The sequence below is a fragment of the Aquila chrysaetos genome, chromosome 19 (genome assembly GCF_900496995.4).
Source record: "Aquila chrysaetos chrysaetos chromosome 19, bAquChr1.4, whole genome shotgun sequence".
Taxonomy (NCBI): Eukaryota; Metazoa; Chordata; class Aves; order Accipitriformes; family Accipitridae; genus Aquila; species Aquila chrysaetos.
This window is the reverse complement of record NC_044022.1, coordinates 1537945-1562264: the sequence shown is the minus strand read 5'-3', so window position 1 is coordinate 1562264 and position 24320 is coordinate 1537945. Positions and strand designations below refer to the sequence as shown.

Sequence of the window (24320 nt, the reverse complement as noted above, 5' to 3'; positions counted from 1 at the left end):
GCCTTTGCCTTCACAACACTACAGATGTTGACCAGTGCACCTACTTTTCAAAACAACAAAGATAAAAAACTATTTTCCAAGATTACTGTTGCTATAAATTTTGCCTCAATTTTTGTTACAGGTAGCTGATCTCCAACTAGTCATGCATACAAAACTCATCTGCTTTATATGCATACAAGCCATTCCATTTGAATTACTAACACGAACAAGTAGAACTGATAGCAACAAATAATAAATAGCTGTTCTTTTAATGTCCAGATACTGCACTCTGAGAACTTGTCTGTGATTTGTAACCCGAGAAACAGAGCCCACGAGTCAGCTTCCATAGGATCATCAAGTCAAAACATGAATTCCTTTTGAAACTTTTCAACTGTCAGCTTCTGGGTAGAAATTAACAGCAGCAGGCAAAAACAGCTGAGTAACAGATGCTGTGAATATAGGGACAATAAATTAGGGGCCTGATTGATCGAGAAAAGATCTACTATACAACAAGGGCATTTTAGCATGCACTTCAGCAGTATCTGGCAGAAGGGCCTAGCACTGGAGCTAGACATTAAAAAGAGTGATTTGAACAATCTGGAAATGTCTATTTCTGAATTGTGCAGAACTGTTTCAAGGTTCTATCAAAGTTATGGGTGTTTTCCTGTGGTGTTCTGAAATGAAAAGCAGGGTTGAGATATTAATGTTCCGTGAAGGACATTCATTTAAAACATGCACAGTGCTACAGTACGCTATCAGCTGCTTTATGATACAGAGAAGCTCGTAAGGGAATAAAATAAGGGCAGTGGAAATGTTTGGTTTTAAGCTTGGTATTTTCCCTTCACATGCAGCAGTAAAGGGTATAGTTTATATTCTGTGATTGTTTTCATACTGAAAAACCTCCTTTTCTTGTCCTTCTGGGAGAAATGGGAGTAACTGCAGTGGTGCTGGGCAACCTGCACAGTCACAAAGCCGGCAGGAGCAGCCCTGGACTGCTATGGAGAAGCAACCCCAAAGCTGGAAATGTTTGGAGCCGTATTTGTCACCTGTCACACCACTTGATTCAGAAACATCTCTGGGGTCAGTTTAAGGCTATTCTGCTGATACCCTGTAGTGCAAGGCACTGGGGCTAGTGTACCTGACGATCCCAGTAAGAAAGGCACTCACACTCCATGAGCTATTGCTTAAAATACCATTTTCTGGAGCTAACGCAAGAGAGAGAAGGAATACAGATAATCTTACGGCCCTTCAGGTGCTGGGAACCCCGAGCTGCACAGCGTCAGACAGACCTCTGCTCAGGGCATGTGGTCCAGATCCCACCCATGGAAAGGTTCACCGACATTTACGGTTTCGAGACCTCCTATGGAAAATACTGTATTCGTCATTCCTACTGTCAAACAACCCTGTGTTCAGATGAGAACTTGCTGCTCTGCTTTTAAGATAAAGACAAGGCCACGCAGGCGGTGCAGTCGACAATCGCACCGAGTGGGAGCTGCCCGGGGGCTCCTCCGTTCCCATCACCCAGCCCAGTTCACGCTGCGGCCAAGAGACCGGAGCGCCCAGCGCAGGACTGAAGGAGAAGCCGTGCGTCCAGCAGCACAGCGCAGCGCGGCACCAGCCTGTGCCTGCTCAGGTTCTCTGTTACGTGGATCGCTAACTCTTGGATGCACAAGAGTCTTCTGGTTGGGACCGTTACAACCCCAAAGGGGAAAATCTTGCACCTGCTTGAGGCTTTGGGCTTTGCTTCCCTGCTGTGCACATCCGCTGGTGCTGTGTGCCAGCTTGGTAGCTTCCACCGCTTCTTGAGGTGAGTTCTGCTTGCCATCAGACACGAGACACGATGGCAAAGGTGGTGGGATTTGCAGACAGGCTGTGCTCCAAGGGATGCAGGATACATTGCTGCTTCCCTTCTTTCTTTACATAGGCACCCTGGGACTCTCACAGATTATATCTGGTTTCTGTAGCAAGTGGAGGATGAGTATGTGCATGGTACAGGCAAATTTCACAGTCTTACCTTGCACAGCATTTGCCAAGAACATGGATTGTGCACTGTACCTCTGACAGTCAACATCTGGGGAACAGGAATCTGCTTCTGAGGGCTGTCCTGGGATCATCGCACTTCTTACAACAACCTCACATGGTTGTCTCTGGGCCGTTCTGCAGAATGGATTTTCAAGAACACTCTACTGACTAAGGTCCTACATTTATTGTTCTCCCTCATGCCCCTGGCTCCATATCTCTACGTAAGAATTACTCCACGCCCACTTTACATTTAATATATGTGCTATAGTGGCATACAGTACAGTAAGAATCAGAAATTGTCTCATAGCACTCCATGTAACAAAATGGGCTGCTTGATTGATCCTGCCAGCAATATCAACCTTTCGCACTGATTGGTGATTGGCTTGAGGAAAATCAGTTGGTTCACTTTCCAGATAAATCTCAGCTCTCAGATTTGATAATTTGCTATGACACACGTAATGAGTAAGGGGTATTAGTTTAGGCCTCTGTTTAGGAAGAAAGCTTTCACTCTAAGCCTTGGAGTTAATTGATCTTATAAAGTCAGTATATTTAAAAATACACAAAAGTTCGTATTGCAGCAGAGCCCTAATACGCATAGAGAAAACATAATTTTGCACAATGTAAAATTGTATGTGTGTGGCGGTTTGACTGTTTTCTTTTTTATAACTGAAGGGTTTAGTGCATGAAACCTAGTGGAACTTGCTTAATAGAGAATACTGGCAAAGTTACAAGAGCCAACTTAATCACTAAATGATTCTGAAAGGCAAATATCAAGTATTTTCTAGAGAAGCCTAAGGAATACTGATGCATTACAAATTAAAGTTATGTAGACATCATTCACAGAAGTGTCATAGAGGGGAAATGTAGATTTTAAAGTACATCAGGTACGCATAAGCAACAGTTTAAAGATTACGTCCATTGGAAGAAGCTACCTTCTTTTATATTCTGTAAATTACAAGTGAATATTACATATAGAGCCAGCTGACAAGCATACATGTAGCCCTATTTAAATTATACCAATTAACACTAGATAATCAGTACAACCTGCACCATTAAGTTTAGATTAAGGGTTAGGGGAAAAAAAAAAAGAAATAGGTTATAAACATTCCAATATAGTTTCCATCTTCTAGGACTCAGAACATAGTTATTTTTCAAAAACTTTCCTGAAATATTTTGGAAAAGCAATTTAGTGTTTTGAAACTGTGATTTAAACGCAGTGTTTCTTCCTTTTTATCTCTGCCCTCTTTTTGCCTGTGAAAGCAACAGAATAAATTATACCTCTAGTTTTCTTCTGTTTTCTTTTGGACAAGTGTAACTTTGCAAAAGCTAAGGACGTTTGGAAAAGTTACGGAATGGCAAAAGGAGAAACACAATACCATGAAAGGAAACCAGACGGCAGATATTACGAATTTGATTGCATCCTGACAACTTCTTTCAGTTATGGCCTCTTTTTGAGTTTCTGGAGGGTGCTGAACAAGCACAATTCTAACTCTCAGACCATTTCTTCCGTGCTTAGGAATACAGGCTCAGAAAAACTCTGAGTATTAGGTTCTCTTATCTGTCAAAACAGGGAGTCCACATGTCCACTGCCAATGGGGACTGGTCCCTGGCCATGCTAACCTTTGGATTATGCTCACAAACTGTTGAAAAGCACAATCTGCCATGAGCCTGAACTGCAGCAGGGACCATGTCAGAGCTGTACTAACAACCGTATGCTATAGATGACTGAACTGCAGGGTAGTGTACATTTTCTGGCCCCTTTTAATGCACTATCATCAGCCAAGCGATGCAGACTGTGTCTGTGACTGCCTGTGCTACCAGCAATACGTGATCCTGTCTGTTAGGTGGTTGCGTGCACAGAGCTTTTTCTCATTGGGCTACAGAGTTGTCCAAACTCGCTGTCCACTGTGGGCTTTCATGCAGAGGAATATTAGGTAAGCTTGGACTTGAGTTCTGGTTTGGGCCTGTGCTAAATATCCAGTACAGATAGAGAAAGCCAAAGTGATCTCTCTAATATATGTCGAGAGTTGGTGGCTCAACCAAGGCTGTGTCTTGGTCTTGTTTGTATGCCTTGGCCAACAATTCCTGAGCCCTGGACCCATGCCTTAATTTTTTGCCATTCTTCTGATTTTGGTAGTTCAGAAAAACACTGAAACCCAAGATAAAATCTATGTATTCTTAAATAACATGAAATTGATTTACTGGTATGATAATCAAAGCAAACTGCAGGCAGGGGACTATTCACAACCCTAGCAATCATAGCCATGTGAAAGAAGAGAGCTCAGGTTCTCCATTGCTTTGGTACTGTAAGACCATACAACAAGGTCCTGATGGGACCTTGCAGGTCACTGAGTCCAGGCACTGCTCTCGCTGTCAAGGAGATTTCATAATCCTTTTTAGAAACTTTCCGAGCTCAAAGACTGCTCCCACAGCACATTTTCCAGGGTATTATGCAGCCGTGCATTAAATTTGCTATGCAGTGGAACCTTCAGGGTTGCTCTGCAATAAGCTGACCTCAGAAGAGTCTGTGGCACACGCGGACCTGCTGTGTGATTGCTCAGTACACTGGTCTGAAAAAACTTCCCCAATATTGAATGTGACCTGGCCAAGGTCATAATAACTCTGTGTTTAACCTGCCTGAATGGGTTTTCCTATATGAATATTGTGTTGTAATTCGGTATGAGACTTAGAGAAATGAGGCTGGGAAGTTGCAAGTCTTACGTTAACCGCTTCACATCTTATACTTACACATATTTGTAAGACAATGGATGTTTTATTACTAGTGAAGACACTACTTCCAGGGTGCAGGCCAAATAGCTATTTAGGTCAAGCTGAAACCCTGGGGATTAAAACACACCAGGGACCAAAACATATGTCAAAGGGTGAAGAGAGAAGGGGACAGCTGACGGTGGTCTGATTTTTGGATAGCAGGAGCTGCTGGGAGCTTCTGAAGCAGCTGTGTCCTTCTCAAGCTTGTGAGAGGAAGAAATATGCAGGAAAAATATCTTAGGTCAAAATATGCTATGATTTCCTTTCAAAAGGCAGTTTTGCCCCTGTATGCTTACAACCAGAGCAGGAGTGAATCATGTGGTTTCAAGCCACAGAGACAAAGGATGCTGCTCCCTGTACGGGCGACGGGACCAAGATCCTGGGAGGGGGATGATGTGGTGGTGGTAGCTTGAAAACTCTGAATTGCATGAGAAAGGAAAAAACGGAGTGTGCTTCGTCTCTCCTCCAGCTCCCAGGCACAGTGCCAAGCACCTGCATTTGTACAGACAACATTTCTCTCTTCTGTAAACAAATCTTGCAAAAAGATTGATATAGTAAAATATACTCTTCAAGTATTTCTATTGGGAAATTTACAAATAAAATCCAGCTCTTCAATCTCTACAGAAGCCCTCTGTGGCACTTCTGGGAGGCCTGACGTTGGGGCAGAACTGGAGGCCAGGCAGAGTCACTGCCCGTGCCCCAGATCATGACCTGAAGCCCGTGCAGAGCTCGCTCTGTAAAAGCTGGGGCTTACCAGTGGTCCTCGGAGAGGAAAGCAGGAGCCTGTGCCTGCTCCCATGGCATGGAAGAAGGGAAGTCCCTTGAACTGAAAAAGGTGCCAAATGTGGAAATTTCAACATTCAAAGCAAAAACTGCAAAAAGGAGAAAGAGCTCAGGAGCTCAGAAAGAGTCCTGAGGCAGAGACGAGTCCTAACCAGCCCTTTAATACTGTCTTTTCCAGAGCCCCCGAGGAAGCACCCTCGCCAAGTCGGGAATCACTCTGACTTCTCTGTCTTCCGAGAAATCGTAGGTAAGACAGTAATTACTGCAAGAAGCCCTACGGAGTCCACTCAGGAAGGCCCCAGTTTCCTCTCAAGCACTCACAGGAAAGCTCAGAAGTAAATGATTAATGGCCCACAGCTTTATTTGATCTGCTGCTACAATTAGGTAGTGGCTGGCAAAGCTCACTGGCCTCCCTCAGGTACTAATCCATATTGGGCTGTTTCAAAGAGCTCCTGAGACACTGGAGCTTAGATAACCTCATTAAAAGCTATTTGAGAGGTGTTTCAGTTACATTAATGTACTATATGACTATCAAGGACATCCATATGCTGCTCATATATAAAAATATGAATAAGTCATCTGTTGGGTAGCTGAGGTTCCTCAGTTATGTCTAAATGGTGTACGGATATGATGGGTATTTGGATATAAAGGATATTCACTGACTGAAGACAAATTTAGTAAGTAACTTCCATCCATGTCTTTGGCTAGGAGTGACATGCGATTTCTGTATGAACGCGAGTTACATGTTAGACCTGGAACTACCAAGTTCTGACATTCCTCGTGACAAATACTATATGGAGAGACTGAGAAGCTAGAAAAATAGGTTTGGGCAGAGGTAAGGTTATTCTTATAAGGCAGTTAAGAATAGGCAGTTTTCACAAACAGCATTTACCTATCTGAAAATACGTACTTGCATAATGTTTCATCTATCTCCATATCACACCCAGATGTTTTTTACTGAAAATGAAAAATCCAGCTCTGGCACTGCCAAAGGAAGATCCCTTGAAAGAACAGCTGGTATTTCCAGTGTTGACAAAGAATAAGGTGACATTTTAAAAATTATGAAAAATTACACAGCACTTAAAATTCAGGCATGGAGCGCTAGGTCTATAAAGACAAGGGATGCCACCACCCCCACTGCCTTCCTGATGCTGATACCGCAGTCCCATCATTTCATTTGTGCTGGACCTACAGTTCATGGAGCTGTCTAGAAACCCAGCTGAGACAACTGACCCCGCCACTAACAACGCTGTGCCAGTGTTGCGGCTGCGTTACTTTTCGGGCGGACTAGGTCTGTGGTTTGTCTCACAACCACACAAATCCTTGTGCAATCCTTCAGCAGTGAGTGGCTGGGAGCAGGGCAGGCAGTCCTCGTGCACAGCAGGCCAGGCCACGCTGAATGGAAATGGGCGCGCAACCGGGGCGTCAGGGACATAAACGTCTTTGGGGATCTGAGCCCTGGAACCATCGCCTCATTGATGTCCTGAGGGAATGAGTTTCCAAAGTCATTCCCTTATTTTTTACATTTTAACATTTTACTCCTGAATATATGACTTCCATTCTTCTCAGAGGAGATTTTGAAACTAGCAACCCGTACGGATTTAAGGTCAGAAGAGTAGTGCCAGCCATGTAAAATACAATTAGAGCCTGAAATCAAGAGTCCTGATACTCCCGAATTAGAAAAAACATTGCTGAATTGTAATTTGAAGTGAAAGCAAATTTTTTCTTTGAGGGAAAAATCCAATTTTTTCTTCCTTTATTGCTAAGAAGCATGAGACTGGGCTTTTTTTCACTCATAAAATATATAAATTTCAAAAGCCTTTTGTTTAAAAAATGTTATTAAAAATGAAATTTTTAATTAACGTGTGGAATAGTCACACATTTAAATATGGTTTTGACTAACATCCACCTTCTTCATGTATCATAGCACAGGATTTTTTCCGTATTTTTTAGTAATGCCATCAAAACAACAGGATAAAGAGTATTTAAAGTTCCGCTGAAGCTGATATTTCATTTCAAAGGCTGGCAGCTAGACTGATTTTTTCCAGAAATTAAAACTTTGCATGAAAATATTTAAAGAACTGTCCCCAACTGAAGTCTTCCTTGTGCAAACCTGGGGTTTAGAGCTGACGTGAAAGAAAGAGAAGAACAGGGAAGTACAGCGTAAACCTTCTGTCCCCCTGACCTGCATTTGCCCACGCCTATAGCTGTGACAGCTCCACTATGGTAACTGCCTGCTTACAACCTTGCTGCTGCGAGGACACGGAGCTCTTTCCGTCGCAAAGGAAAAGTAGTGTTACGTGGCCGATGGATCAAACACAGGTAATGTTTTTCACCTTGAGATATTCCACTTACCTCCTATAGTAAATTCACTGGGGAGGTGGCCCGGGGCGGGGGGGGGCTCAATTAAAAAATAAACATAAGAAAAGTGGGAAGAAAAAATACAGACCTTAATACAACCTGGATGACAAGAACTGCAAAACCCAATTCTGGTATAAGACCCTGCTTGACGTATCCAAATTTTGGATCGTAGCCCCTACATTTCAATCACACTGGAGAGCATCTCAAGAAGTACCACAACTGCCAAGGCACAGCCATTTTTGACAGCGGTTTCTTTAACTTGCTCTTGCAGATCTGCTAAAAGGGAAATCCCCAGATTTCCCATGCTGTCTATTTTGGGGCATCACAAGCCCACAAGCCTGATACCTGAGCTAAACCTCATGCTGAGGTTCAAGCTGTTACACCGCTTGCTCTTTTGTCTTCACTACGGACTTTTAGAGGGCTCGTGCGCCGCACAGGCTATATTCTCGGTTGCTTGTGCTGGAGCAGCCATGAGCACGGTGGGTCACGCTCAGTCTGCGGTTCACTATAACCTCCTGACTCTTCTTCACGGAGCTGCGACCTGCCCGGCTGTTCCTCGTCCTGCATTGCTGCAGCCAGCGGCTGCGTCTGACCTCGCACTTGCGCTGCAGGAGCATCCCGCTTTTCCAGAACATTCTTCCAGTTTGCCAAGATCATTTTTGAAATCTTGTCCCCCAGCAGAGCCGCAGCCCTTCCCAGCACCGTGGGTGGTACTGCCCGCGAATTTAGTAAGCGTGCTCGCTGTGCTCGTTGCTGCGAGAATCTTGGATGGCACCGGACAAGCGGCCGCGCAAGTCCTCTCGCAGAGCTCCCCACGTCCACCCCTGTCGGGCGAGACCCGCTCTTGCCTACAGCTGCGCGGCCGGTTCTGCGGCTGCCCGCTGGCTGCAGCCTTCATCCCAGCCTGGATACCACCGAGACCCTCCTCTTCCTGGCTCTCCCGTTATCAGAGAGGGAAGCCGAACCCTTCCGACCTCAGCAAAGCCGCCGCTCTCTCTTGCACCTCCTCGCCTTCTACTCCGGCCGGTCGCAAGGGGCGGCCGGGGCCGCGTCTGGCGGCCGGGCCCCCCCCCTGCCCGCCGCTCCGCGGGCGCTGCGCGGGGCGGTGCGTGTCCTGCGCGGGGGCAGCGCGGCCGGTCCCCCCCCGCCGGGGTCTCCATGACGACCCGGGGCCGCTTGGGTTGCCACGGCGAGGGCGAGGGCCAGGGCGGCGGCGGGGGTTGCGGCCCGGGCTTCCAACCGGCAGCGGCTAACAGCCACCGCCTCCGCCGGTCCCCGCCTATATAGGGGCGGGTGGGCCAGCGGCCGCCTCCGCGGGTCGGTGGCGAGCGGGGCCGGAGCGGGCTGGTCGGTCGGTCGCCTTTCTGCGGGGCGGGAGGGGCTGCCCGAGGCGTAACCGGGTGTTTGGGGTGGTTTGTTTGGGTTTGTTTGGTTTTTGTTTTCTTTTTCCCCCAACTTTATTTTGTTGATTTTTTTTTTTCCTTTTCTCCGAAAGGTACCGACGTCTGGGCGATGCGCCGCACCGGTGAGAAGAGCCGGGGGGGCCGGCGGGAGCCCTGCCCCGCCGCCCCCTGCAGCGGCGGGCGGGCCGTGCTGGGGGTGCTGGCGGAGAACGGGCAGCGCCGGCCCGGCAGCCAGGTGAGCCCCCGGGCGGCGAGGGGAGGGCGGCCGGTCGGGTCTCCTCTCCCCGCCGCGGGGGACCGCAGCCACCCGCCGGGCTCCCCGAGGGAGCTCCCGGCCGCCGTCCGGGCCCTGGGGCCGGCAGCCCGCCCGCCGCTGCGGGGGGAAAGGCCTGGGGTCGGCGGGGGAAGCGGTTGGGTCGGGCTCCGGTTAACGAGCGTGAGTCTCCTGAGAAACCCTGCTAGCGACCGCTCAGCTCTCCTTTTCCACGCTCCCCCGTGGAAATGCTGTGAACAAATAATCTATCCTGGAAGGAAGGGAGGCTCCATGAGAATTTGTTTGGGCAGTTGCCCTCTAAAGCGCAGGGGGGCAGCTTAAGAAAATTCCGTTCGCTGATGCTTACCCAAAGGTCCCATTGCCTTGTGGCTGGCCACGCTCCCGGCAGGGTGCCAGAGCCTTCCAGAGGCTAAAGTTCACAGCGGGGCGTCTGTCTGCGCTTCGGTTCCTTGGGCCCTCCTGGAGTCTGCTGGTGTGGCAGGGAAAATGTGATTGTGCTGATTTTCGGGACCCAAAACAGCGGCTGTTACCGGTGCACAAACTCTTCTTGGTTGTGACTGCGTAAAGTCCCTAGCTTGGTTGGTGGCTTACTGATAGTAGGTGATGTGAAGGATTGTATCCCGGTCACATGTTGTAGCCCTAGGGGTTGTGATGCTTGAGCTGAAAAGTTCAAACCTTGGTCTGTAACTTGGTGTAAAACACCTTCTCACAGGCGAAGTGCTTCGTAAGTCTGTGACAGTGCCCGAGTGCTTCCTTTTGCAACTTTAACTTGCTGTGCTTTAAAGCAGCTGCTTCTTGCCGGAACGGAACGCGGAGCAGACCCTGCGCTTGCCAGCCCCATCAGAACCGCGCAGCGCTCCCACCACCTCCTCCTTGGTGGTGGGCGCTGGAGACGAGGCTGCTCCCCTGGTTCCTGTCCTTTGCTACGCCTCGCTCTTTTTGTGAGGTGTCTGTTGGAGTGAGACAGCCAAAACTGGTACTTCTGAGGCATCCCCTGCAGCTGGTTGTTTTTCCAGTGAACTTTTATGTTACTGGTGTCTGTTAGGCAAGGAAAGTGATTTCCGAAACAAGTGATACTTACTGTTGTTTTCTTCCTGAGTTGCCCTCCCACAGCATTACTGTGTGCTCTGTTTCAGCAGGGTGCTGCTGTTATCAGACGCTTCTCTGGCTCTGAAAACACCATCCCTTCATCTGGAAAAGATGAATTGCCCAGCTGCACGGTCAATGCTGCATCAAAGCAAGGGTTTGCCATCTACGTAGATGAACCAGAACAGAAAGAAAACTACACCTGCCAAGTGGCTGAAGAGCTGGAGTCAAGCCTGTGTGAACTGGATACTAGTGCAATGACATCCAGTATTCACCTGCTGCTGGATCTGAGTACAGGTAACTCCTGTTACTGCTCGGATGGTATCTGTAGCACAAGTACATGTAAGGTGGTTATGAATTGTGATGCTGGTAAGCTAGTGAGTAGCTGATGTTACAGCAAGTAACACTTCAAGATAGCTTGGACTGTGTCTACGTAAGGCACAACACTTCTGTGCTAGAAATAGCAGGAGAAGGTGAAGAGGCTAATTGCGCAAATGTCGTGCTGCTTCCTCCTCTCCTACCTGTTAGGATCTCCTATGATAGTGGACACATCCTTCCAGTCCCAGCCTGAGGATCACATGGGAGATGCCATAACTCTGACTGTGGGAGAGTATGCTGAAGACATTCATCGGTACCTCCGAGAGGCTGAAGTGAGTGGCTTGTAACAAGCTGATAGATACTTGTGGTCTCTGTGATGGGCTGCAATACTGCACAGATGTGTGGCTGCCCCAGGGTAACCCAAGGCTGCCGCTGAACTACAAAGGAGGGAAAGCAAGCAGTAAAAGCCATTTCTGGAGGCAGCATCTACACAGTGATGAGGTCCTTCAGGATTACTCTGTGTCCCTGAAATTCCCTGCCATTGGAGCATCTCTTGACTCTTTGGGATGAAGGATTCTCGCAGATGGGAGTTGAATGCTGCAAAAATACTAAAGCAGTTGGATGTGAAGCCACTGACAGCTCTCTTGCTATAGTAGTAGTTTTTCCTACCTTTCTGTATCAGAGCAGTAAAGTGCAGTCTCCTGATAGGAAGAGGGGAAAAAAATGTGATCTGTTTATTTTCAGGTCCCTCTGAATGGCTCGTGTGCTTCATGGCAAAGGCTGTCCATAGTCTCGGAGGTCTTCTACTATTCTGCTACTAACACAACAGCTCCTAGCTCTTCAGCGTAGAAATACTACTTTCTGGAGATGCTGCTAGCTGCTAATTTATACTACTAGCACTATAACTGTAATTAGTAGTAATGAGTTATTAATAGTGGAACAACTCATGCTCCTTTTGGTAGAACTATAAAGAACGCTAATCAGCTCAGCCATTGATGGCTCTCTTCAGGGTGAGCATCGTGATTCTTCAGCTCTCTCTCCAAACAGGTGAGATTCAGGCCCAAGCCCCACTACATGAGGAAGCAACCAGATATAACAACAGGAATGCGTGCCATCTTGGTAGATTGGCTGGTGGAGGTAGGGGAAGAATATAAACTGCGGACGGAGACTTTGTACTTGGCGGTGAACTTCCTGGACAGGTTTCTTTCCTGCATGTCTGTTCTCAGAGGGAAGCTGCAGCTTGTAGGAACAGGAGCAATTCTTCTGGCTGCGTAAGTGTTCCTGAAATCTCGGTGAGCTAAAACTGTTTTTTGGACTGAGTCTTTTAGTTTAATTTGAAGGACTGAAGCTTGCAGTGGTAGGTAGCTTTTCATGATGTCTCAAGATTAGCAACTTTGCCTACTTTGGCACTAACAAAATTAAATACTTAGTTTGTGATGTGAGGAACTGTAGTGGGGAAAACTTGTAACCGTAACAGCAGGAGCAAAACCACTACTGTGTTAGGCTGCTAGCCTATAAGGCTGTAGTAGATTCACAGTTGCAGTCTGCAATTAGCCTTGAACTGCTTTAAGTAGACAGGGTACCCAACACAGCCTGGGAGTGCATGGGTTTTTGTCTGGAGTGCATTGTATTCTTGAGACTCTCTCTCTGAGAGCTTGCTGTTAACTTGCTATTGCAACGTGAATGTGTTCCTATCTACACTGATGATTTGGAGTTCCTCTAAACAACTTTGCCCAAATTTGAAACTAAATTGTTACCTAGCCTAGAGGAAGGACTAAAATAAGAGCTCTGCACAAATCTTAGTAATGTCATGTGGTCATCCTGATATGGGTCCAGCAGAAAGCTTGCTTTTACCATAACTTTCAAGATGGCAAATGTGGCTTCTATATTCCCTTTTCAGGAAATATGAAGAGATCTACCCACCAGAAGTGGATGAGTTTGTGTATATAACAGATGATACCTACACAAAGAGGCAGCTGCTAAGAATGGAACACCTGCTTCTCAAAGTGTTGGCTTTTGACCTAACAGCCCCCACCATCAACCAGTTTCTCCTTCAGTATTTTCAGAGGCATGGAGTCTGTATGAGGACAGAGAACTTTGCGAGGGTATGAATTATCCTCTTTTTAGGACTGGGGAGGGGGTAGAAGTGATCGTAAAAGCAGAACCACTTGTATTTCACTAAGGCAGGTGCTGCTACTATATTATGCTCTATCAGAAGATACTCTTTCTCATGCCAAGTTTTATGTAGGACTGAAACAGGGCTAAAACTGGATGTTTTGTAGCCTGTTACCTTCAGTAGGTGGCTTGTGTGCTGAGACTTTGGGATAAATATCTCATGGAAATCCTAAGTTTGGTCTGTCTGTCTGGTTGGGGATAATGCACTGATGAGGCAGCTAGGTGGTAGGCATCTGGTTGTTTTTTCAACAGTGCCTGCACAGCAAGGCTGCCCTGGGTGTGGTGGTACTAAACATTGCTACAGGATGACACAGTCTATGCCTGCATAGCTGCATAGGCAGCCCCGCTTAGAAACGGGTTAACCCAAGCTTATAGCAAAACATCTGACCTGCTGCTTATCTGCAAAGGGTATAGGATTGTACAGTGACGCTGCTCCAACAGAGCCCAAATTCTATTTCTTAGAGCTGTCCATTTATCCCTGATCTCCAAGTGAGGTCCACCTGTGTGAACAAGAGCCTTGGAGGATGGGAAAAGTGTGTCTTTGTTATTTTTACAAAACATGAATTTTCTAAGTGTCTATCTGTAAAACTACATCAGAGCTGATGTCGTGGTTTAACCCCAGCCAGCACTTAAGTACCACGCTGCTCGCTCACTTCCAGGGGGATGGGGAGGAGAATCAGGAGAAAAAGTAAACCTTGTGGGTTGAGATAAGAACAGTTTAGTAACTAAAATATAATAATAACAATAATAATACTAAAATATAATAATGATTGTAATGAAAAGGAATATAACAAAACGAGAGAGAAAGAAAACCCAAGAAAAGACAAGTGGGGCACAATGCAATTGCTCACCACTGGCTGACCGATGCCGGAGCAGTGATTCCCCCCTCCCGGCCAGCTCCCCCCCAGTTTATATACTGAGCGTGATGTTCTATGGTATGAATCCTCTGCCTGCCGTGTCCCTCCTGCAGCCACCGCACTGCCTTTGCCCAAGTGCGGTTTGGCTCCCTCTGAGCCAAAACTGAAAAATCCTTAACTTAGGATAAGTGCTACTTAGCAACAACTAAAACATTGGTGTGTTATCAACATTATTCTTACACTGAATCCAAAACACAGCACTATACCAACTACTAGGAAGAAAATTAACTCTATCCCAGCTGAAACTGGGACAGCTGATGATGGGACCAGAACTTCAGATTTTACAGTGTAGATTGTTTAGGCTTTGACAAAGTGTGGTCTTTGTCCCCACTGAAACATGCTAAAGGTTCTTTTGTAAGCTCAACAGGACCAGAATGCTATTTCTACCCACCAGACATGTAACTCATGGGTTTTTTTACATGAAACTGAGACCATTGACAATTTTCAGTGCTTGCTGTATTGGACTGATTTTACCAGCTAGGCTCATTCTGTCTGGAAAAACTTGTTGGTTTTTTGTTCAGTATCTTGCAGAGCTGAGTCTCCTTGAAGCTGATCCTTTTCTGAAGTATCTTCCTTCACAAACTGCTGCAGCAGCCTACTGTCTAGCAAACTATACCGTGAACAGATCTTTCTGGGTAAGAACAACTGCATGTTAATGAGTAGCTCAAGCATTTTATGTTATCATTAGAACTAGGCTGAGAAAGCAGAAGGAGTAGCTTCAAAGCATGTTGTTATAAAGGCTGAAATCCTAGGACCCTGAGCTAATGGGACTACCTGATAAAAGAATGTTAAATCAGTGTGAAATATCCTGCCTCCTCTCTGAAATGGAAGGGACCGTGCTGTCTTGCTCACATCAAGTCTGTACCTAAGGCCTTGTTAGTTTTTAATCTCCAAAACTCGTCCCCCAAATACAATTCAGGGGCTTTCTGGGAGGGAGGGGGGAGCTGAATGTGTCCACTTTTGTGGAGTGATTACACTGAGTGGCTGCTTTAACGCAGGCCTTGATAGGGCTCTCAGCTGTGTGTTGGAGGAACAGCTTTAGCAGAGAGCAGGATCCAGAAGAGATGTAATGGATGTCACATGCTTAGAGCAGAAGGAGCTTCTTGTCAGATCTCCTGGCACCAAGGAAAAGACCTAGAGTGAAACTGATGGCAGGATGCACTTGAAAAGGATTCAAGCCTAAAGAACCTGGAGTGAGCACTGATGTTGTGAAAATGGTTTCTGCTTCTGTAGAAAGTGTATCTTCTAGATAAATGCTGCCTACAGTAGAGTAACACTGTTTTTTCTCCTCTGACCAGCCGGAAACGCTTGCTGCATTCACTGGGTATTCATTAAGTGAGATAGCACCTTGCCTGACTGATCTGCATAAAGCATGCCTTGATGCTCCCCATTGCCAACTGCAAGCAATTAGGGAGAAGTATAAGTGCTCAAAGTAAGTAACCAGGAAGCCAGTGTTCTGTAACTTGGCAGCTATAAGCACAGGATAACTATGGTTTAGCAGCTTGGGCTACAGCTGCTGTAGCTGGCAAACTTCTCGTGGTGGTCAGCTTCTATTCCTGAAATGGAAGCCTCTGTCAGCCTCTTGAGGGGAAAACTTTTTGGACCAGAAAAGTAGTTCAGCTGTAGATATACAGATGTACTGGATAACAATTCTTTTGTAATGTTGCAGGATTATTCTCTTCTTCCCCAGTTTGTTACACAAGAAGGTGACATCTTTAAATTTGTTAGCTAAACTAATATCTTTAGTGACTGTATTTCTATTCCAGGTACCTGCAGGTGTCTCTTCTGGAGCCCCCAGCAGTTCTTCCTCTACAATAGAGACCGTGGATCCTGGACTTAAAGATTACTTCGTCCCAGTCGGCAAAGCTGGTCAAACATTCCACAGAGCACTGCAGGTCATATGTCTGTAACCACAGAGATCAGAATGGTTTTTAGCTACTCTTTTTTAATTAGAGGCCTTTTTTAAAAAGGATATTAGAATATAGCTCTTAATATAGCTGACAGCACTTTTAATAAATGTCTTATTATACTGTTCCTCTGAATCTTCTGACTCCAGTTAATATCTGCAGCAACAGTGAGTGGAAAGGGTTGTGGTTTTTTACAAAATCATTGTGAGCAGGGCTTTTAAGCTAGCTGGAGTGGATAAAGTGGCTTGAACCAATACAACCTGACATCTCCATAGACACGGGTGATTTGCTGCAGTATCTTACCTGTTTCTTCCTCTTCTATGAGACAAGATCATGTGACCATGAACAGAACCTATTTTCTACAACTTGTTTACCATATCACAGCAAAAACATCCAGATGCAAGTGGTCTATGAACTCAGAACTTGTGCATAGAAGGCTACCAGTGTTGAGGTAAAAATCACATTTCCCTTGATGGAGGAGAATAGAGGGGGATTCCTCTGCAGGGAGCTGGAGGAAGGGGAGATTGTGGCTGTCAGAGCCTTAGCAACACTTCGAACACAGGTGGACAGACTGCAGTAAAGAGCAATGCTGAAAGCTACGAGGTACTGGAACAGTAGAGTTGAGCTAGATGGCTGCTGCGTCACACTTGTGGCATTGAGTAGTCTTATGGCATAGTTGTCCGAGACAACCTCTCGTGCCACTAGAGCACTGCTGAATGTGTGTGCTCTGCAGTCTCTAGAAAAACCTCACTCTTAGCAGGAAGGAGAGGGGTGATGGGACAGGACTAACTATTTTATCCTGAGCTGCTATGCTGTTTTGTGCCCCCCAGTTATTCGTTAGGTAGTGTTTTCTAAAACAAACAAAACACCATCTTCAGTACTCTTAAACATAATTCCTGTCCAAAGTAGTTAAAAAAATTCAGTTGGTCGTGTTGGTCAACGTGTAGAAAACTATGCGCAGCTCATCTAAATGGCAAGGTAAGTCTGAGGCATTCTCTTACTGTAAGAGTTTAAAACCTTCAGCGCTTACTGCTTCATAAGAGACTAATCAGTACAGGGCATTATGTGTTTTCAAACAGGAATATGCTTAGCACTTGACATTAACATGCAATTCAGCAGACATACTAAGTACCAGCTAACAAGCTGCTTGCTTTAATTTTAAAACCTGATTATACCAGTGTGTGTGTCATGAGGCTCTTCTTGGCTTCAGGGGTTTCACTTCCCTCAATGTGTGTAAGACTTTCTTCCCCCTGCCTCTTCCCTGTCCAGGCTGGTGAATCCTCCTAGTAATGCAGCCCCATGTATTCCTCCAAAATGGATGTAGTGGTAATGACTGATTCACTTGTCTCAAAGTAAATATTCTTTAAGGGAGGTGAGCATTCAGTTTCAGTTCTAGCCTATGCAGTTCTTGGTCTCTTGCTTCAAACACTTTCTAGTTAAGTAAATGAATCTGGTTTTGTATTTACTGATAATGACAGATGTGACCAGATATCCCATGCTCGTGTCTGTGGTATTCATTTCATGGTGGGGGCCTAGATCCATGGATTGTGCCCATGCAGTGAATTTCATGGCTTGTGGATGAATGTCTTAAAGGTGAGCTATGAACTTCACTCATGCCTGCAGCCAAGTCCTTTAAAATAGCTGGGTCCGTGGGAAGGTCAGAGCCAGTGGTCCCTAGTTACAGCGGGGAGTGGTGAATTTCTTGGTTGCCTGTTTCACAAGGAAGTGGTGAGTGTACCGAGCAAGAGTCTTGCTAAATCTACAGGCTTATGAGTACCAGCTTGTCTGTGCTGCTTCAGGCTGAACATAAGGTGTCCTGAAACCCTGTGTTAATAAGCCTTACTCTACTAATAAGTAGTAGTGCTTACTGAACCGCAGTTACTGTAGTGTCAAGTATTTTGGAAGCAGTAACAAATGTCTCAAGTGCAGAACTGTTTACCTAGAGTTAGAGCAGTTTGAAGGTATTCATATGGTCATGTCACAATAGTAATGGGGAAGAGATGAGTTTTGATCTTCTGAACAGTCTATGACCACAGTCATGTCCTGTGTTCCTGGGCCAAAAGATTTGGGGCATCTAGCACAGTAAGAGGTGTCCAGGTCTGAATTTACTAAATGTTTTACCATGTGGTGTCTTCCTAGAAGCCAAACTTTCATTCTGTTTTACTTTAGAGTTTACTTAAGCTGCAAGACAGATACAATAGTTGCATTTAACTTCCTTGAAGCTTTAATTCTCTGGTATACAAACCTGCCAGATGTTTTTGTTGTTTGTTTTTTTTAAACTATAATGTCTGAAGAAGACTGCGCTTTGTATGCTTTCTTGTTTGTTTTGTCATTATTTTGCAACTGAGCTAGTGGCTTAAATATTCTAGTCCAAAGGCTAAAAAGGGAAAATGAAAAAAAAAAAAAAAAAAAAAAGCTAAGTAGTTAAGGCGAAGAATCACATAGTGCTGCAGTGTGAATGCTAATAACAAGTTTGTGCAAGATGGATTAAATTTTAATTTGTGAGACAGAAGAAGCTAATCTTGAAGTGGTCTCATCTGAGATCTGTGGGTAATAATGGCATTTTGAATGTTCCTGCTCTCTTCTCACTTCCTTTTGTTGTATTTGTCTTACTTGGAGCAAGGAAAAGTCTTAACTGCTCTTGTATGAGTGAGCCTTGACTCTTCCAAGGTGAAAACTGGGTGCTATCTCCTCTCTCATTCTATGTAAGTCACCACACTTAACTCTGGCATACCCCTCATGTGGGCTCTCCTCTGCAGCTGTTACTTGAGATCAAGGTGTAAGAGGTGGGCATATTGTGGTAATTAAGGTGAAATAATGCTGTTTTAATAAGATGAAGTGCTTAAATGCAGATGCAAAACCACTTCAGAGTACTTAAAAGATGTACTGAAAATAATCAAGTATACAGGAATATGGATTTATAAGGAGGGAGATGAAAGCAACCCAAAAGGAAGCTTTAAGCTTTCACTCATGTAGTGCCTATGCTATACAGAAAAACTAAGACCTGTAAAGCTCACAGCCTTGTGTGATGTTTGAAACAGAACCAGATTTCTTGAAGACAGCTATATCCTCGAAAACAAATAAAGGGGAATCATCATTAAAGACTAAATGGAGGCAATCTCAATTCTTGACCATCCCACTTAGTGGCTTATAAACAACGGACACAAACGGACGGTTCAGGAAGTATTTAAACTGTTGCAGTTTCAGGATTGTCAAGCCTGATCTTGCTCAGTTAGCTCTGCTGTGAAGATCAGTCTGTTGACTTTCAGCATGTGTATTTCAAAGGCTGAATATTGACTCCTGTGCAGGTCACAGTATCTTCCCCCCAGTTAAAAGTGTATTGGGACAATACCCTAGGAGTAAAACCTACTGGTGAGACAGCAGGCTGAGCACATCCAAGGAGCTTTGAGTGATCGTTCAATACTCTAAGTGGAGTGGGTTGGAATTGAGAAGTGTTGAGGATTTTAACTTTGACCCATGATGTTCAATTCAAGAGCTCTTTAACATTGGTATTAGTAACAAACAAAAAGCTCCCTAATCTTATTCTAGCAGTTTTCATATTACTAGGCTGTGACTTTCGGAAGACCCAAATGTGCTGTGGTTGCATGATCCTGTTTCTTCTGTGTTATAGTTAATTTTTTAACCAATATCTTCTAACATTAAATATTGTAGCTGCCTCTGGTGTCCTGAGAAAGCTGTTCTTTATAGCTGGGGATGTATTGTGGATCCATTGTTCCCTTAAGATTAAAATGGACAAGCAGAACTCAAAATAATACTTTATGGGAAGGTACTGATTTAACAACTAGTGCCTGTATTTGTTTTCCTCTTCTCTTGAGTGAGTTAAGGATGTCTGAGATGTAATTGGGTAATTAAAGAGAATGATTTAAATGTGGTCAGGACAGTTAAGCTGTTAATTCATGACTGAAGGGTGTCTGCCTTGCTGGGAAACCTAGCTGTGTGATTAGTCTGTGTACATAGCTGCTTGTTGTCAGTTCTACAAATGACTAGAATTAGCTCTGATTGCTGAGGTTGGTACTTATTTTAGCCAGTGACCTTGAAGCAGCTTGTGGGGCTGCTCTTAAGGATGAGAAACAAGCCAGCAGCATCAGTGATTGCTTCCTGGAATTAAGCTTTTTATCTTGCCATTTTTCTCAGCACCCACTGCCCCAGAGCAAGATCATCTTTGTATACTGAAGAGCTGTGCAGACTCTGCTAGGCAGATGTGAACTGGAGGAGGTACGGACCATCCCCTGCTACTCAGATGTTCTAGAGCCCTGTCAATTTGAGTCTTAGGAACTTTGTTAGGTCCTCTGCTGGTTAGAGTGGATGTATGTATTTTCCTATTGCATCAGACAATTAAGAGTCTCACTGAATACATATTCTTAGCTCTTGTCTGTGTCGTAGTTCTCTTGTATGGTAAGCTCGGATTTTCTCTTGGACGCTTGTTCAGATTGCATCCACATAATGTAAAAAATACAAAGCTTTGCATGATGAGATGCCCATAATGAACATCCCTGGCAACATGTTGATGGAGGAGGTGTACTTTATCTTGTGTTCCTGCAGAGATGTAGAGAAACATTGGCTTAGCCTGTGTGATGAGTAGCTAATATAGCCAGTCCCAGCTCTTCTGTGCCCTGCTTGGGGTTTGTCAGTGTAGATGGCAGCAGTGCAAACATTGAAGAGAATTAGCACAGACAAACTTCCAGGATGGTCTACAGAAAGATACTGAGCATATCGTGCAGTTAATCCTAAAGTACATGCCTACCCTGATCAAATTAACTTGTGTCTAAACTAAGCTAAGACAAGAATGACCAGGCAGTCCTGGCCCTAATCCTACTGAAGATGCTAAAATGATGGCTTTGTCCTGGAGTTTTGTACAGTGCTTGTCTAGCTAGGCTGTGCTGGTACTGAAAAATAATTGTGGATTGAGAAAGGGCTGGTTCCTGGCCAAATGTCTGTCTCTATTTGGCTTGTTTCCATGATGCTTAGGGCTAGCTCCTTTTTTAAGCAGATTTGTCCAGGGGAGAGCTTGTTGGAGCAGGACAAAATAGTCAGTGTGAACTAACAAACAGGCTGTGTGAGTGGCTGTGTTCAGTGCCCACACTTGCTGTCTGCCCCTCTTTTGTCTTAGCAATGTGCCCAGAATGACCAAGTGTCCCTGTCGCTAATACCAGTAAATACCTAGCTAAACCATAAGGGAGTCTTCAGTCCTTGTCTTTCAGATGTTCAGACCCTCTTTATTTGAACACAGAGGAGCATTACCGGAGCCAAGTCCTGGAAGAACAGACTCATGATAAAGCATTTCTGGCAAGAAATAGTCTTCTCCCTCCACCATCTGCAGCCAAGCTGCCGTTTCTGTTTGTTTATTATTGTTTGTGTTTTGATGTGTAAATAACTTGAAAAACTAGGAAAGAGAGCCCTAGACCCCACCGTATTCAACAGATTAGGGATTTGGTACTAATCAGTGAGCTGCTTACAGTAGAATACCATAAACCCTATGCCTATCTAGGCAGAAACTAGAGTGTGACATGTATCTCAAACCAGAATCATCCTCCATTTAGTTCTTTTTGTCCCTAATAAGGAGGATAGAAATATCCAGGAATTAACAAAATGGATGGCAAAACAGACTGCAGATGAGCAGCAACAGCAGTGCTGTTCTCCCATGTGATAATGGAGTGAGAAGTTGAGGTGGCAGAACCAGGTTCACTCCACATTTGCATAGCACATGCTTAGGACGATATACCTGTCCCAGTGCCGTGATGTATTGTCACCTCTATTTACTGAAGAGGCACGTAAAAATATTCTCAGGTTCAGCCATACAAGAAAAGACCTTGAGCTTTTTATTGTGTTAAACCAGAAGCAAAGAGCGAATTGACTTCTAGTAAAAAATACTAGCGATGCTGTATTCTGATGGTCTCCAAAGACGACAACCAGAAGAGGGCACCGGCGGCCTTGGTCCGTGGCTGCAGGGGGAAAGTCAACCTAAGCGTTTCCCACAAGGATGCTGGGTCAGAGCTCGAGAAGGCTCTTTGGTCTTGGACTCATTTTTACCTGGTTTTGGGTAGATCAGCAACATGTGAGATCACTGCAACAATACAGTTATGTTCAGTTATTTTTTTCATTAAATGTAACCAGGATTTAGTGAAGCTGCAATGTAAAGTTGTCAGCCACACTGTCTAGCTCTCACACATGGTGCTCTAGGGATACTTGAAGAAAATAAATGCAACTTTTCAGAACATCCATAGTCTTGTGCTCCAGAGTTTGACTTTTTGCACTAGTTTATCCAACGCTTTCCGTTAGATCTTTTTCCTGGCTATACAAATCAGGCTATCTGATGTTGACTTAAACTTAAAATCTGCTTCAGACAGGATAAAAATATGATGGAAGCTTAACAGCTTAAGCTGTTAATGTTCATGACATGTTCTGTTGAAGCAGGTCTGATGGAGGAGCATCCCCTTATATTGTGGGTTGGGCAGATAAAGCTCTTGTAATATTACAGAGCTTGTATGCTTTGTGCAGGAAAGAGGGGAATTCCTGCCAGATGATTCAGCCCTATTTCGAAGAAGGGGAAAAAATTTAAAAAATCAATGATAATTTTTAAGTTAGAATGTGTTCGTCTTGCTCATTGAAAACTTCAGTGTTAATTCTTGTTTCAAGGTGATCTAGCTAGATGGAGAATGGTTATGTATGACAATTATTGCCCAGTTTCTGGTGTTTAAGTGTCACTTTTGGGAGATTTTAGTCATGTTTTCCTTATTTTGTTCCCAACTTGAATTGAGTTTTACTTTCACAAGCTGCTCACCCATTCAAATCTATATTATTTTTTTTTTTTGTCTGCAGCTATTTCTAAAATGTATTTGCTCTCAGCTTTATCTTCTAAACAGAATGCAGGAGGTGTACTGGTAGAGTCAGTGGAAAGCCTGTACCCAGAGCAGTCATCTGAGTGCTGCAGCAGTGATCTAACTTGTCAGTAAAACATTTTGAGTCAAACGGAAAAGTTTTCTCCTTGGATAGTTATGTTGCTGAGCTGTGACTGAGCCTAGGTTCCTTATTCTTTTTTGAGCTTTTGCAGATATCAATACAGATGTATTTTAAGACAGTTGCTGAACCAGTTGTCATGTGCACAGAGGCATGGGCTGCCTGAGGCTTTCCACGGACATTGGCTAGAGGAAAACAAATGTTTTGTTCTGGCTAACAGTAGCAGCTTTCAGGAGGTGTTGCTGTCTCTGAGTGAAAGAGGTACGGGGGAGGGCAGAGCATGTTCACATCATGCATGTGTATCTTAAGTAGGCACTTGAGTACCCGTGAACAAATGCAATTTTCCGCATATGCCTGTGCATCTGGTAGCTGAACATTGTACTCCTTCCTCTGTCTTTTTCTCTTCATTCAGTGACTGCTCACAATTTTCAAATGATGTGGAACAAGGATGTGGCTCTGCAGAGGCGCCTTTGCCAGCAGGATAACGCTGTGCAGGGCTCCTGGCCCAGAACTAGCAAATAATAAATCTCACATCATGTAGCACTGACACACTAGTGCTGAACAGAGCCCACCCATTTGTAAAAGCGTCTCCTTGCATCAAGTGTTAAACATGAAGCTGGCTCCTAATCTTTTGTAGCTAGTTATCCTGTATCACCTGGTGAAAAGACGAGCCCAGCAGGGAGTAAACAGCCTCTGATGGCTCTGTTTTTTCAGCAAGTCATCAGGGCAGAAAGCTCTGCTGCAGTTTGCCAGATAATGCCTCGCAAAACTGTACTTTCTCTAAATGGCTTCTTGTTTTAGTGCATGAACATTAGGCCATCGTGAAACTCGCAGCACAACCACTGCCAATCCCCCCAGAGCACTGAGCTGGACAGTATGTAAGGGATGTACGAGTAGGTTCTGCTGTTTAATACTGTTCTCTGGGCCAATTCAGAGGTTACTGTCTGGGAACTGCTGATCTCTGTAACTTTCACTTGTTTTAAAGCAAATGCTGACTGGACTTAAACTGGGAAAATCCTTTATTTTATTGTCAGATAAAATCTCCAGAACTGTTCATAGCTGTCTTGTAAAGATATAAAAAGTTTTTTTTTAAAAACAAAACAAAACAATCCCCCCCGCCTTAGATTCATTAATCTGATTACTAAGTCGACTACATTGTCAATATTGTGCCAATACTGTACTGGATTATCTCTAGCAGAAAACATTAATTAAAAAGTTGCTGTTTCTTCCATCTGGAGAAGAGAAACTTGTAGATGCTTTGGCATGGGAAAAGCTTCCACAGGTGGTTGGTAAGTGTCTGAAAACATAATATTTTAGAATCTTTGGGCTTTTTCCTTGTATGGTGTGA

General features: G+C 44.7%; 1 protein-coding gene across 7 annotated transcripts in view; it reads left to right on the top strand.

Moving 5' to 3' along the window:
- CCNA1 (cyclin A1) overlaps positions 1-16121 on the top strand; it is a 43165-nt gene extending 27044 nt beyond the window's left edge. For 2 of the 7 annotated variants that reach the window (XM_030043209.2, XM_030043208.2), the window contains exons 3-12: positions 5732-5796; positions 6501-6597; positions 9410-9552; positions 10728-10974; positions 11206-11327; positions 12043-12266; positions 12896-13100; positions 14609-14722; positions 15386-15519; positions 15854-16121. In XM_030043209.2, coding sequence (XP_029899069.1) covers positions 9427-9552; positions 10728-10974; positions 11206-11327; positions 12043-12266; positions 12896-13100; positions 14609-14722; positions 15386-15519; positions 15854-15905 — 1224 coding nt within the window. In that variant the 5' untranslated portion in view covers positions 5732-5796; positions 6501-6597; positions 9410-9426 and the 3' untranslated portion in view covers positions 15906-16121. Of the gene's footprint in view, positions 1-5731; positions 5797-6500; positions 6598-8940; positions 9020-9086; positions 9270-9292; positions 9337-9409; positions 9553-10727; positions 10975-11205; positions 11328-12042; positions 12267-12895; positions 13101-14608; positions 14723-15385; positions 15520-15853 lie in introns of those variants that run through there. The other 5 variants (XM_030043213.2, XM_030043214.2, XM_030043210.2 and 2 more) reach the window with 5 other exon arrangements.
- Positions 16122-24320: the final 8199 nt, after the last annotated feature.